The 16618-nt window shown below is 34.5% G+C and overlaps 2 protein-coding genes across 6 annotated transcripts in view; both read right to left on the reverse strand.

Moving 5' to 3' along the window:
* Positions 1-67: 67 nt before the first annotated feature.
* On the reverse strand, positions 68-2411 carry Rpt5 (26S proteasome regulatory subunit Rpt5). Its single transcript, XM_069127936.1, has 3 exons — positions 2219-2411; positions 741-1874; positions 68-668 (listed from the first exon to the last, which is right to left on the reverse strand). Exons 1-3 carry the CDS (start codon positions 2258-2260, stop codon positions 558-560), a joined length of 1287 nt encoding a protein of 428 aa, XP_068984037.1. The 5' UTR covers positions 2261-2411; the 3' UTR covers positions 68-557.
* A 5431-nt stretch (positions 2412-7842) lies between these two features.
* The window catches only part of alpha-Catr (alpha-catenin related), a 74350-nt gene continuing 65574 nt past the window's right edge, over positions 7843-16618 (reverse strand). For 4 of the 5 annotated variants that reach the window (XM_069126610.1, XM_069126612.1, XM_069126613.1 and 1 more), the window contains one exon: positions 15261-15370. Coding sequence is in view for 1 of the 5 variants with exons in the window: in XM_069126614.1 (XP_068982715.1) it covers positions 15218-15370 (153 nt within the window). In the remaining 4 variants the exon portion in view is untranslated. Of the gene's footprint in view, positions 15371-16618 lie in introns of all 5 variants that reach the window. The other variant, XM_069126614.1, reaches the window with a different exon arrangement.

The following is a 16618-nucleotide window of genomic DNA, read 5'->3' on the forward strand; positions in this document are numbered from 1 at the left end:
AGAAGTTCTATCCATTTATAATTAGCATATTGAAAAGGATTCAACTTAGATTTATAAAAATAGGAGCTTATACAATTTAAACATATATATATTTATTTAATATAAATTTGCCAGTAACTAAACTTTTAGTATTGTATATAAAATTTATGGATTACAATAGCAGATAATTAAAATGACAAATGTAATTTTGTTTTTCCATTTTCAACAAGCATTTTTAAATTTATAAATCGAAAGTTAGGTATATAGGGTGGCTCAGCTAAATCTACTTTATTTATTGTTGTATGAAAAAACTTGTCAGGACAAAGTTGTAGTATTTCATGAATGTCAGACTATAACATTGTCCTCAGTTTTTTCATAGAACAATAAATATGAAAGTTATTTGGGTGATCTCATTTAGCTGGGCTTTCCTATACATATAAAAACATCCACAGGAATTTTAACATGCTCGTATTGAGTCGTTTATTTAACAAACGAGGTTATTTTGTTATTGATATTTAATTTTGTTTACAGTCTCTATAGTCATTTATTATAGAATGTAACTTAATAAATAAAGCACATTAGGCATAATAGTTGAGATTGGCTTTCTTCTTTGCTTGAACTTCATTAATAGCTTCCATTAAATCTTCGTGTGTAACTGCTGTTGCATTGCGTCTTAGTGCTATCATACCCTATAAAAAATGAAGAAAAATAGATCAATGTCTGAATTATATTATTACTATCAAATATCATAATATATGTACCGCTTCAACGCAAACGGCTTTACATTGAGCGCCATTAAAATCATCGGTAGATCTTGATAATTCTTCAAAATTGACGTCCGGAGACATATTCATTTTTCGTGAATGAATTTGCATTATACGAGCCCTAGCTTCTTCATTTGGATGCGGAAATTCTATTTTTCTATCCAAACGACCGGATCTCAGTAAAGCTGGATCTAAGATATCTACCCTATTTGTAGCTGCTATCACTTTAATATCTGCAGTAGAACTAAATCCATCTAATTGGTTTAATAATTCCAACATAGTACGTTGCACTTCTCGGTCACCAGCTTTTTCAGAATCAAAACGTTTTGTTCCAATTGCATCCAATTCATCTATGAAAATAATTGCTGGTGCCTTCTCTTTTGCAAGCGAAAATGCATCTCTTACTAATTTTGCACCATCTCCGATAAACATTTGAACTAGTTGGGGTCCAGCTAATTTCAAAAAAGTAGATTTTGTTTGTGCAGCACAAGCTCTAGCTAATAAAGTTTTACCAGTTCCTGGTGGTCCATACAATAATACACCTTTGGGAGGTTGGATACCAAGATTTTCAAACTTCTCTTTGTGTGTCATAGGTAAAACAACAGCTTCTATCAATTCTTGAATTTGTTTGTCCAAGCCACCAATATCTGAATATTGTTCCGTAGGTCTTTCATCCACTTCCATAGCCTTCACTCTTGCATCATATTCAGCAGGTAATGTTTCAAGGACAAGATAGCTATCCTTATTGACACCAACTAAATCACCAGGTTTCAAAGCTTCCGCATCAACCAATCCAATTACAGGTAGAAAATATGTTTGACGAGTAGAAGTTTTAATAACTGCACATTTGCCTTTCCTTTGTGCATCTAAATCAACAACCGCACCATCTTCTTCTCCCATATTTTGGGGATCTACATCTAGCAACTCTATAACATTAGATACTAAATATGGCAAAGTTTTATTTACTTTAATTTTTTCTGTATTCTCTTTGATTTTGTCATTTTGTGCCTGAAGTTCATGAGAAATACGCATTACTTCGCTTTTCATAATTTTGATCTCATTGTCCAATAAACGTGTACGGGATACAATTTCATCTGTAGACATTCTCCAAACATCTTCACCCAAAGCTTCCTAGAAGAACAATTACAAAAAAATTCATTCTTTATTTACCATATATAATTAACTTGATTTTAGATAATGTAAATTGCAAGTACTTTTAGAAATAAATTTATAATAGCTTTTTAATATTTATCGGCTGAAATTTTTGGATATAAATAAAAAATGATTGTGTTTTTTGCAATATTTTCTTGTTTCACAAATATTTTACTAATTGTAATAAATCTAATTTATATCAAATCTTATATGTTAAATACTATACGAATCATATCATATAAAAAGTATACAATTCTGGAGGATAATGTAGATATGCTTGTCATTCCACCTTAACCTATATGAAGTAAATTTGCGATCTATACCTCTCCATCCTCCCAGAGAGATTTGTCCTCGAGGGTAGCCATTTATTTAAATAAATTTATTATTTTTAAAACGACAAAAGTTCAAAATCTTTTATAAATTGATGCGATGCGCAAAGTTTACTGAATTATGAAATTCACTAACCACTTGCACTAAGTTCATAAGTATCTACAATCTACATATATGTAAATATAAGCAAAAAATCAGCTAAAAAATGCGCACTAAGAATAGGGCCCTCTAGCAGGTGGCGGCTGAACTATATGCACATTTTCTGGCGCTCTTGGTGGAAGAAACCTACATATGCACAACAAGAAGGGAAATGTACATTCGTATCGGTGACTAGTGAAAAAACATAAATTGTTTAAAAGTTTGAATAAATATTACAGATAAATTGTTCTTTTTATTGTAATGATTACGGAAAAGCCACTTTGAGATCATCTTGAAAATGATTATATAATACGATAAAAATGAGATTATTTATTGTAAAATAATTATATAAGATATATTTAGAAAGAATTTCAACAAATCCGAATAGTTTAACAGCATTTTACAATCTTGTTATCTATTTTATGATTATTTCCTAATATAAAATGACTATTTTGACCGATAAGTTTTTTGCTCTCGAATTTTCTCAGAAAATGATTCCGTTTTCAAAAATTTCAAAATGTTTCAAATATCTCTTATATAATTTTACTCTCTTAATACTTTTAAGTATTACCAATTTTCTTGAACGTTTCTTAAATAACTTGTTCCTTAAACTTGCGAGAATTAGAAAGAATTTGAGGTTTATGGCTGTTGGAAGAATTTAAAATGATTAAACGTTTTGTTAACTTATAAACCAAGTATATTTTAGTTATTCAATTCAATTTACAGGTTTACAATAATTGTACAATTGTACGATAAGTTTATAATTTTCTGTATAATAATTTGTGTAATTGTGTCAATTTAAATTAATTTGGTTCCGTTACTTGACTAATGGAGCTAAAACAACTTCTCTCATGTGAAAATAACACATTTACAAAACTTATAAGTGCTCGTGATACGGCGCAGTGTTTTGCCGCTCATTTTTGAATTATCAAATTCACCATTAATCATAAAATAGTAAGCACATGCTTTCCGGTCAACTTTATATGGTCAGTACGAAGTATGAACGCACATTTCCCCTGTCGCCATACATTCGCACGTTCCCCCATCATTAACCGTTAGAGGCAGTAATTCGTGAAGCCTATTTTTGTCTGAATTTTTCCTATGCTCGTTGGCGATCTTCTTATTCATCTCTGATACCTTTAGATTTTTTCTATGTTGATGACGTTTCTATATTTTCTTAATCTATGCTTCAATAAAAATAGAAAAATTCTTTTTTAAGAATATTTCTACTGTTTTTCGAAGGAACATGAAGGACGATAAATACTTATATAAAATAAAATATGTATTACTTTATACTCTTGTATAGCAATATAGGAAGAAATATAGGTAAGAGGAATTTAATACTTTTCTATATGGAGTAACGAGATGCATCGACCAACGAATAAAGAAATGTAATTCTATTAAAAAAAAACATTGTTCTCCATGTATTCACCTGCAAAGAAACTAATAACATCAAATTATGTCCTTTTCGGTGTCATTCAACTCTCGTTTGAAAGCTTCTTTCATACAGCAAACAATTTTGTAATAATTTGAAATCATGAAGTTAGGTGTTTTATTCTATTTAAGTCAGACCACCATACGTGCCAGGGAATAATTCTCTGTTTATTTATTAATATCGCGTTATTTACTTTGATTTGACCGCGAAATGCAGATATATTGTCCATAATGTTAATGGAAAAGCCAATGGAATTTTAACAATATTTTTCAAGAGAATGGTTCAAGTACCAGCCATGATTCTGTGACAAGTTTGGTTTTCGTGATAAGTAGAATACGATGCAAACGAAAAAAAATTTGATCTTGAATTTCAAGAAATTTTTTTCAACAGATTCTCACCGACCCGAAGGTGTAGAAGTGGCCTATGCCAGTGACGATAAAATATATTATTTTCTCCTGTACGTTTTTCTAAAAATGTATTATAATTTACTTATTTGTGAAACCTAGATATTTCTATTTAGAAAATAACAAGATGGACGATGTGTAGAATATCATTTTTTTAATTTTTTATTCCATCTAGAAATTTTGGGAATTATCGATAGACCTGACATATTCAATGCTTTTTCGTATCCCACATTTTGTGAGTCATCTGATCCTCTTACCATTATTTTATCTCGAACTCATAATTATTATCTTTATGTTTTTTGTATATTAATCAATTTTTTTTAAGTAGAATTAAATTATGACACGGATATTAAATTTCTAAGCACGGGTATCCATCATAATTTTTGTGTATATATTTCTCACTAATTCAAAGGTTGATTAAGGAAGCTTTCAATTTTTTGGTTACAATTATTTATTTTCAGTTGTCCTCTGCGGCTTCAATACATGAAATACTTGATATACAATGATCCAATAATGTTCATTAAATACGAAGTACGAAACCTATCTACGCTAAATTCGTCTACGATATCGATATCTTTTGCCGTATATCGTCGATATAAATGAAACGTTCGGTAATAAATTATCGCAGGTAGGTAAGCGTTTTTTCTTTTAATTCTCAATATTCTTTCTCATTCTCTCTCTCTCTCTCTCTCTCTCTCTCTCTTTTTCTTTCTCTCATTCTCAACTATTACGCAATTTCACACATAGCAGCTTAAAGCGTAAAACCGAACCTACCATGGATAAAACGAACTTCCTTCTATTAAAAAAATCTACAATAGAAATCTCATATCTCAAATCTTGCGGCTGTTTCTCCGACCGCTCGCGTTCTTATTACAAATTAATCTTTCAACAAGGAAACATTAAGCATCGTTGGGAAGACCGTATGAACTACGAAGGCGTGTGTTCGGACGAAATTATACGAAATATTCTATAATTCGCAAGTTTTCGTCGTCTTTGAACGATCTACTTCGCTAAGAAGTCACGGCAAAGAACGAAACGAATGTGACGCCGTTTGAAAAATTTACCCCACATCGTGCTAGGGCCATTTTATTTTTTTCTTTGTATTTTTTCTTTTTTGGTTTTTTGTTTTGGTGACAATCACAGCCCCGCGTTGAACAGTCGAATGAGGAGAAGAGAAAGAAATTAGTGGCAGAATCGATAATACCTTTTTTTTAATGGCATTCGATTTCTCACCCCTGCTAATTTAATAATCGAACCGAACCGTATAATTCAGTGATCGAACGATCGCATTATTATAGGTTCTTAAATTGATCGAATTTCACGACTTAAATTCCTGATGCGATGAATCGTTAGAACTGGGAAAATTAACTATTAAATGTGCTCGATCCATTATTTCTTTAATCTACTTTAGAATCAAGTTGGAATATTCTATTCGCACTAAATAGACGATACAGATTCTTATTATTCGACTCTTACCGCAGACTATACAGAGACGAACTGGAAGAACGGTAGATAATATCGATTGAAAGAAGTAATTGAAATAATATTATATTTATATATCTTCGTTGTTGTTAGTGACAGAAATATTATTCTTTTCACTTTCTTCAAATAAAATATAGAGAATAAACTGTATGAAAATATGAATATTTAGTCATTCGGTTAAATCTTCCTAATAAATTGAACGCTGGAAGTTTTACTATATATCGGTAAAAGAAGAAAAGACTGTTAATTAATTGTAAGTAAACTAAACATCAGTTGTTTCGTGTAGGCAACAAATGAATCAATTTGACAACTTCCCTTTGTCTCTGTTTCCTCTAATTATTCCTTCGTCCACCCCTAAATCAAAATGATAAAAAATTCACTTCGTCGACGCAAGATCAGAGATTCACTCGCGAGACATAGGATTACGACGCCCTGCTTAAAGATATACACAGGTATAGATATCAAAAAGAAAGATTCTTCATGAATAAGTTGTCGAAACATAAGTTTATCCTTTTTTCTTTCTGAAATGGGTGATCAGATTCGTCACGAGTTGGGGTGAAAACAACGGCGTGCCCTCTTCGATTCTTCGTTACCCTTTCAACATATGCGATTTGCGCGAATGCTTGACGTTAGATTGTCATATAAACGTTCAAATGCATGTGGTTTTCTTCTTGTATTTGAACACGATCGAGTAGAAAAATGGCATAAAAAAAAATGGAAATTTAAAAAGTTAAAATAGCGAATGTAGTAAATTATTTCTATATAACAAAAGAAAAAGAAGTGATACGTAGTTGCAATTTATTAAAAAATGGCATAAGTTTCCGTTGAAACATATATCGGAATAACATACAACTCGAGTTACATGTAATTTTTAAATATTATCACCGCTTGCCGCGATTAGCGTTATATATGCTTGTTGAGGAGCTCGAAGTGGACACTCGGTATGAAAATGATTAGGCAAATATTGAAACATCCGAAAAATACGTCACACGATTTTTTTCTTTGTTGTTAAAAGCGTTACAGAGAGAGAAGAGATTCTATACGACTACGGCTTCGTGCACATTTACTTCGTGTTTTCAATTAACCGTTTAGTGGATACTGAAGTTTTGTCAATCCCGAGAGAAGTAACGTTAACAGCTACGTATGCATATGTATATACATATACGTATATTTTTTATTTTTTGTATTTTTTTTCCTTTCTTCCCTTTTGCTTGTAAATCGTGTTGCGCAACACATGTTCGACAATTTTAATCGCAGAATTTACAATTGTGTTTTAACATCGATCAGTCGCAATAATAAAATGTAGAAAAATCTATATTTTATTTTCTCGCACTGAGTCGCACATGCGTTGTATAGTAATACCTTTGCTGTTTTTTCTTTAAACGTTAAATAATTATGCATAAAATTGAATAAAGATAAAGCTTACGACTTATTTTTGGTGTGTTTGCGCGCGCGTTTTTTCTTTTTTCTTTTTCTCTTTCAATTATAGATTAAGAATCAAATCTGTTGAGATACATCAAGTAAAGACAGATTTAGCTACCGAACGAACTCTATTCAATGATCTATCGATGTTTTTTTGTAGATATATTAATTACTATAAGCTCATAATATACACGTATAGTATATATACTTGAAGAGAGCTCTCGAGTGATTTTATGAAATACGTTATACAAAAAGTTACAATTAAAAAGAGAGGATCGAATAGTATGTCTTATTTACTTCTTTTTCTTTACATTAATTAATGTCCGCGTTACTGACATATTATCTTTTTATGGTTACAATATAAGGTCAAAAATTTAGTAGTATCTGGTATGTAGTTTTTTATGTGGGAAGTTGCAAGTGAGCGAGAAGCAAATTTCAGAAATTAAAAAGTTAGCGTTGTTGGCGCAACATCACCGATTCTCTTTCTTTTCACCTCCCTCCCTTTTTTTTAAAAGACTATGAACTATATTTCAACATTTTTTCTGAATTCTTATTAATACATTAATATACTCACAATTATGATGGAACGATAGCTATAGTTATACCTGGTTTATATGTATATCGAATTATTTAGAACAAAAATTATTTCTATAATACTAAAGTGATACCTATACGTTTAAATTTTCTATTTTATTTATTTATTTTTATTTCCTATTTTATTAGAAAAAAAATCTATTTTATTAGACATTTAATATATCAATTGTTATATTCTATGTTGGTTTAAAAGACTATTTTGTACTTTGTTATAAAATTACGTGAAGCTCTTTTACATTTTTCTATTGTAATATTCAAACCATTAAAACTCCAATTAAAAGAAACACGTTTGTCATATTTGTACTCACTGTTCAAAGAAAACTATCAAATATTATTAAATGCTCACAAAAATAATAGTCAAATCATATATCACATTTCTTCACATTTTTTCATATAGTTCATAATTTCTTAAGGAAGGAGAAAGAAATAGTAAGATCGTCGCATCAATAACACTGACTTTACTTTCACGTCGTCTACGATCAAGTCAATCGTTCGACTCGACAAAGATTGTCTTATTCGACCAGAAAAATATAAAAAATTCCTGGGGAATCTTAGATCGTTTACGATCTAAACATCGTTCGGAAATTCAATTACGTCGCGATTGAATAACGTCAAAAAATATAGACATGTTCCTGTTATCAAGTGCGCACGTTCTACTAGAATCTCAAACATTTGCTAGAACAAACGTGAAAGTAATTACCCGAAATTATTGTCATCGATATCTATCTAAAATCTGACTAACGTAGGACCAACAGATCAGAATGACCGATGTACGAAGCATGATATCTATCTACATCGTCTGCTCGATCGTTAAAAGATGGAAAGACTAAGATTGTAGAATCGATTGTTCGCATTTAAATGCGATTGTCTAGTAACCTAGTGACTTTTGTATTAATAATTATTTAAATGTTTACTTGGTTAATAGTTTGGATGCAACCGTGATCGACCGAATATTCGGAGAATGATATACCGATTGTCCAGAAAGCTTGTAATCGTCTCCTTCAGTTGGAGTTTTAATACATCGAAATGAGTAAGAACATGTTTTTTATTTCTTTAAAAATCGGCACGATCTTTCAACAAACAAAACAACAAAACATACAACGTAGATTTGAGTCGAGAATACGCTAACGGACAAATTTATGGAAAATAGATTCAAATAAAAATAAAAAATAAAAAGATCTCAAGGAATTTATAAAATAGAAAATTGTGCGACAAATTAGGTATAAATGGACAACTTTTACCTGTTCTTTTTTTAGAGTTATACTAATGGATCGATTAATTGAAAAGACGAAGAAAAAGAACAAGGAGAACAACAACAACTCGGACAAAAAAAACATGCGAATATCTGATCGTTCACTTTTTAAATCTACGAATCATGTTTTTCTTCCTTTCAGATGCTTGTCACAAGGCTACTTGGTTTTCTCATACCGGCTTTCACTCATATTATCTTTCAGTTTCTTTTTTCTTTTGTCGTTTTTTCAAGAAAAACAGGACATAATGAAATATCAATCATTGATAATATTACACCAGAGGCACGAAATAGTCCAACTAACAGCAATCGTCGGTATTTAGTATTTAGTATTCACGTAATGGTACATATTATGCGTATTATGTATATATAGATTAACATTAAAATTTTCACTATGTACATCGTTCGTTGCCAGTTTTATGTTCTGTTTTCCTGTTTTTGTCGAGAGCATAAAACAGTTACAAAACGAACGTCGTACAGGATATAAATAAGTACATATGTATGTATTTTGCGTATACAGGCGTAACACGCGCGTGTGTGGTTTCCAGTAAAAACGTGTTAACATTTAGAAGAAGATAGGCACAATCGATGGGAACGATGAGCTCCTGGAAAATGTGTTTCGCGCGTTGCTTCGTGTGACAATCGTTGTTTTCGTCAACGAATTCGATCGAACCAAATCTAATGACGATTAACGAATACCTCGTTTCTCCTTTCCTATCAGCTTTTCTCGCCGATTTTTATTTTTTTCTAAGATGTTGAATTTATTTTAATATACATATATGCCGACAAATTGGGATTGATCAATGATCGAAACGCAGATAACACCTAAATACAATATCGTTTATCCACGAGTAGAAACTTTTCCTTCTTAGGGAGGTATCCAAGCTACGAATTGAGGTAGAATTACATATGGATACATATAATAGAATTACAAATTCGAAACAATGTATAAGTACACGGGGGTGGGGAGAGAGAGAGACTAACGAGACGTTCGAACAGCGATGAACGAAAAGGGTTCGTCAATCGTTTCTGGAATACGAATGCCAAGCTTCTGGAATATACCATAGTGTCACGACTGTGAATGCTAGCCATATAATCATTATTGTTGCTGTTAATATACTTAACGATATTATCGATACACGTTACACCTATCAACTGACCTCTATACAACAACTAGAATTTCGATCAACTATATGTTTACTATCACCATTGGTATTAATGTTAATATACGAACTCCACTTCAGATAGGAAACAACGAAGTCGATCCAACGCAAAACTGTGCTATCAGATCTCGAATGAACGCACTATCGAAGATCATCGTTTCGAATAATCTTAATGTAGAAACCGAATTCACGAGAGATAAAGATGTATCTATATTCTGAAATCTGTTGGATTTCTAATAGAAACACAATAGAAGTATAGAAAGAGATACAAGGTATATGTATACGTATAACGAAAGTTGTACAAACGGCAATTGGGATGGTCTTTAGTTGGGATAATTTGGCTAGAGATGGACGTTGCCCAGAAGAGATAGACCGCAGATGACTTTGCAAATTCGCAACTAAAGAAGTAAAGTCTCGATAGAAAATCGTTTTGTCCTCTAAATATTTTGGATACCTTTGCATATTTTCTTCGCGCAAAACGTATGGATCCAATGTTGCGTCTAAGTTCAATTCTACTTGTGAAAGATCAGTGTGCGTGAAACATATTCCTTGGATAGTAAGGACTACAACATTCGTTCGAACTTTAAAGATATAACTAACGGTGGAATTATTTGAAAAGATTCAGATCAAAATTGAAATGCTTTTCTTGAAAGTCTTGTATGTACGGTAACTCGATCGACAAAACACCTTCATGCCGAAGGGAAAGTTTGGTTTCTTCGACCTGAGACCTGAGACCTGAGACCTGACGATAGAGCTCCGAAAATAGTTTCTGATTATTAACGATATCTATGATTCACACTAACTTGATTCGGTAATGAGATGATCAACTGAACGCTTACGCGGAAACTCGCTTCTCGGTTTCCCCTTATAAAATATTTGTGCTGTTTTATAGAAAAGAAACTTAAGCTTACCCCCTTAACAACTGATCGAGCTCTATCATTATCATATACTCTAAAAGACCGCGGATAAAGTATGATACAGATTTTGTACAAACGCGTCGCGTACGTGTGTTACAACTTATAACAAGTCGGTTATTATATTCCTGCGAGGTTACGCGTACGCAATACGAGAACGCGGATTCGCGTAATTACACCCTAGGAACATCTCAAGGATCTATCAACGAATTCTCATCGATCGGAGGCTTCGTCGATATCGCATGCGTCTCGTTCGCCTACGATCGATCGTTCACAACGTTACATCGATCATATTTTCAATCTCTTTTGATCGGTGAAGTAAAGTCGATCGATATTTCCGTAAAGAGAGTACATTAATATCGTTTTAAATTATCGCGATTACATTCGTATCTGGAATATAGCACGACTTTGCATCATCGACATCTACGACCCGTTTCTCTTCATAAACTCCTGTGATCGGTCACATTCTTTGTGCCAACTCTGTATACTACATACAGAATCGATCTTCTATATATATATATATATATATATATATATATATATATAGTACGAGAAATGCATGACTGGTCGACATTTAGCTCGCGTATAACTTATGGCTCTATGTACAATCGATTTTTACGTTTCGGTCGTCTGTCGAATGCAACGCTACTAATGCTAATGCTAATCGTCAAAGTCGTTACTTCCGTAGCAGAACGACTGGTTCATTTTTAAATTTCTTTGGGCTTGGCTTCGTCTGGTTCGTTGAGAGGAAGCTCGTTTAACGTCGTTCTGTGGTCTGTATTTACGAATACGCATAGAGATTGGCGGAAGATGACGGGAACGGGTTTTCACTGTTAATCGGATCCAATGAAACTGAGCAACGATTCGTGCTTGTGTCTTCCGATTTCTAATGTCGACTTTCATAGCGTACAAAGAACGCATGGGACGATATGTCGGATCAATATTTATACGGTACAGCGTAACTGTATATAATCGTAATGCATAATGTTCAATGTGAATAGAAATTTGTTGGACCGTCAACTGATGAAACAAAAAAACGTAGGGAACGTTGCTCGTGCACAGTCATCGATCGCGATGATTCTTCTCCATTTCGGTCCGCGTCAGGTCAAACCCCAAAGTCAGACCCCAAAGTCGAATCTTGATCATTTTCCGTTTCTCCGACGAGAGGGAATGAACAGACGTTTCGTCAGCGGTTTCAAAGACGACTCTGCGTGGAAGTATTACAATTACGAGCACGATTTTCATTTGTGACACCTTCGTCGAGGCGGTTGACTTGACTCAACTCGGCCTGATCAAATGTTAATTTCGACACGAAACACGCGTTTTTGGAAGAATGAAGAAATACGTTGACGCATATAGGGTTTGATCGAGTGGAGCAATCGATTCGTTTTAAGTTAACGGAGCTCGAGCCACGAGATTTCGGTTATCGTGCGCGTTTAACGGTGTCTTTGCCACAAAGTACGTCCCTGACCGCCCTGCTGCCGCCCCCAGGTCACCCTCGATAACCATCTCCTGCCCCATCATTCAAGCTGTGCTCTTGCTCTTGTGATTTCATCATTCACAAAATCTGTAGCCTACATCCGATAGTCAATTATTAAATTATCTGGTATTCGAAAGTGTAAAAAGCAAAAGTCTCGGATCATGAAACGAATAGTCTTCGTTCTCGCGCGATATCTCTTTGCGTGGAATTTGATTACCCTGAGTTATTTTTGTCGAGGTTTTTAGCATGTTAAATGTCCGAAGTTGAGGAGAATACCTTTATACATATGTAGAAGGAAGCGATTTGAATTTAAAGCATAAAGAACAATCTCTTTGTGAAATTAATCCTCTATAACTTGAAAGTAATTTATGTTTAGTAACATCATATCGTCTTGATCTGACGACTATTATTATAAGTAAAAATAATGCCGAACGAATATTTGGTATAGTATTATAATATAAAATCGTAGAGGTTTGCGTTCTCCTTAGCTTCCTAGTGCGACGGTGCAAAAAGTTTGAAAATTCAAAGAATCAGATTCCAGGCTTCGTCACGCATAGCCATTATTCAGGTAACAAGCGAGACTGTTTGTCTATCGAAGCGTTTAATACCTTGCCATACGTTAATTGGCGAGATATTAGTTAACTGCTGAACGTCAAAAGCGAATCTTGAGAAGCGTAATGCCTCGCAGCACGTTGCGTTAACGGTGAAAGATACATGACGTGACGTGACGTAACAAAGAAAGAAAGTGGGGAAATTTGTTGAAAAATCAGTTGGTGAGACGCGTAAGCGGATGTTTAAAAGACATTTCGATCGAGTTTATTGTCGTTGCACCAACTTTTCTACATGGAAGAACGATTCTTTCGTTTTAGAATTTTCTTTTTTTGCATATGGAGTCGTTCAGAAATTCTCGAACGAAGAGACAGAGAGATGATTAAAGTCAGTGCAGCAAAAGACAAAACAGCTTGTTAACGATGAAACGTGCTGCGTTGAAATTTTTGCTTCGCTGCCACTTGAATTACACGTATGTATATCGTTCGATATATCACACGGAAAGTTGAATGGATTTTAAAGCAGCGGCAGCAATAGCAACATATATTACAATAGAGGCACGCATACTGTCACGGACGAAGGGAACAAGTTACCTACGCAGATCGTTGTTTCGGCGAAAGGACTTTTCGAACAAAAGCCGCGTAAAGTGACTCCTGTCAACGGCGTTAATTATTCCAAACAGTTTTACCGTTCGCTCATCAGACGTCGATTTTTCTGATATGGCTGCATTATTGCCGCTGTGAACATTGAATTTCATCGCACAACTCGACGATGCTTTAGATTCTAAATCGCTCGTCTTGTTCGTTTTATTCATAGATACATCGCAGGATAAAATTTACCGCATGATGAAATTCTAAAGAGGAGAGTAAAAAGGGTACAGGAAAAATTGTTCGTTTCGAGTGACGTTCATTTTAGGTTTCGTTCAGCCGTAAATGGGTCGTGTTCGAAGCAAACACGATTTTAAACGTACGCGTCGAAACACGTTTAAGATAATTTTATGCGATTACATGAAAATTTTGGAAAATAGAAATAGCCGTTACTTTCCCAAGGAAAAAGCTCTTTTGTATATCTTTTAAAATGTCAACGAACGCGCTTTAACGTTCTTTGTGTTCTTGATTCTTTGCACGGTTTGACGCGTGCGTTTTTTGTGCAAAAGCGTACTTAAATTTCTCGTGATTCTCTATTGGTTCCTGTCATGCGTTTCATGGCAGTCACGCAAAGCGACACGGAACCGTTTCTCGAGCGGAAAACCCGTTTCATTTTCTATATTGAGCAACGCAAAGATTACGCGTGTACCGTGGCTAATCGGTGGAATACATGTAGCTTGTGCTCGAAGCAAATTACGATTGAGAAACGTACACGTCGATAATCTAAATTTTAAATTTTCTCTTTAAAAAGCAAACGCGCTTTCAAAGTCCACTCGTCGGATACAAATACAATGTGCTCGTAAGAAATTACACGGTCAGCTTATCTCCTAGATAATCCTTAGTTAATCAAGGAACCAGTCGATTGGTAATTTTTGATAGCACCGGTAAGATTTGAAATAAGATTGAATTTCTTTCATTCGTTAATCGAAACCTGTAACTTGTAACGAAGGTTTCATCGAACTTTATCGTTCGTTTCGGCCAACATTTCGGAAGGACGATTCGACCACATTTGTTTGTTCGATATTCGTTCCTCGACGTGATTCGATGAACGTCTGTTCTTTTTTAAAAATTGTAGACTAGAATAATCGCGTGTGTTCGAAAAATATTAGTTTGAAAACATTCTGTTCTTTCGATGGGATTTCTCGGATCTATTTATAATATTTTGCTACGACATGACTTTAGATAAACATATTTTTTAACAAGTAGAAGATAATTATTCAAACGTAATAGAATTTTTTAAATTCGGCATTTCTGTCGACGAAATTGACATTTCGATGCTACGTGTATCATTCGCGAAATAAGGCTTAATAAATAAGAAACTTTGGGAATCGAATAAACATAAACGATTGGAAATCCCGTCGAAAATCTGTGAGATTCCGTTGGGATCTCGAAGGGAATCGAGGGAGCCCGACGTGTACGTTTCGATGGGGCAGGTGAGGGTTCTTCCTAGAAAAGTAGAAAGGAAACCCGAGTGCGGCGAGCGTCCCCCTTGGCCCGTCGGGCCATCCCAAACTGTCAGACGGACGGGTCGCTGCCGGGGGCGGAGCCCGTCTTGCTGCCGTCGACACCAGCACCACCACCGTCGCCATCGGCGCCTGCACCCTCTCCGCCCCTGTACGGCGAGCCGCCGGCCCCACGCGCCGACAGACCTCGGAAATCCAGGTTGTACTGAAAAATAGATCCAAAACTGTAGATTATCCACTCTGTACATTTTTTCTTCCTCTCCGTCGATTCTTCCTGATCACGGAGATAAGCATTGGACTAGCTTCTCGATCGATACGTCGGACCAAAAGTATTTTGACAATACACTCTTTAATTATCCTCGCGCGTCTATTTATTGCAGACATTCACAGACATTCGTAGACATACAAAGTGTATTTATTGCGCCACCTCTCGTCTTTGATCTTCAAGTCGATATAAACTACGTATCTATACGTGTAAGAAGAATTAGAAATACGTTGTTCGGTAAGATTCTTGTTCCTCATTGTTAATAGAATGTCATATCTACGACAATCGAGCGCATAGATGTTTAAAATATTGACTTAAGCCTTTTGACTTAAATGTAAAAGAATAATCAAGATATCGACTCGCAACAAAAAGGTTCGTAAGACGATAACAGCTGGCCGGTTTTTATTCGTTCGTTTTAATCATATGTAAATTCAAAATACTTTCGTCCAGCGTATCGATATTCCATTTAATGATCGTTCGAAGTGTTTTAGTTGCAAATGGGTTCGTTAGCGGTCGTAATTGTTAATGATGCACTGCGATCATGAAGAATGAATAGTTACTTGTTTATAAAAAGTTGATGATTTGGAAAAGTCGGAAGCCGTTATGATAAATAGTTACTCTAATGAAAATTGTGTCAATTAATTTGGTATGTAAAAAACAAGCGTTATATTTTGCAGTTTACGGCGTGTCAGATATGATATCGATAGAGAAAGAAGAAATAATGAATTCCGTTACACGGTGAAATATGGTATTTCATCCATTTCTGTAAAGATGGCTGAAAACAGGAAACTAGATTGATTAAAAGTTCCTCTTCGTGCCGTGGACTATGTCGAATCGATATTCGACGGTGTCACTGTGTAACTTGTCGATCGAAGCGAAGCTGTTCAAAAATTGGACCATGAAAAAAACGTCTGCAAAGTACAATAAGAAAAACAAGAAATCGAGTCAACTTATTAGAGCAATAAAACAAAGCCTACGCGCAAAATGCATCGCATAAGAAAAAGCGGCACCGGGAAGGGGGAAGGGGAACGCGTTTGTCGAACACGAATGATGCGAAACCGATCGATCGTACTAGATAGAAGATGGAACAATTGGATCGTTAGGTTAACGGTATTGCAATGTCACATCGCGTTAGATATTTTACTGTTTCATAGAACAATTTTGATCTATAGCCGTACTTCGAGGACT

The sequence above is a fragment of the Bombus flavifrons genome, chromosome 14 (genome assembly GCF_040668555.2).
Source record: "Bombus flavifrons isolate JBK064 chromosome 14, iyBomFlav1_principal, whole genome shotgun sequence".
NCBI classification, from domain to species: Eukaryota; Metazoa; Arthropoda; class Insecta; order Hymenoptera; family Apidae; genus Bombus; species Bombus flavifrons.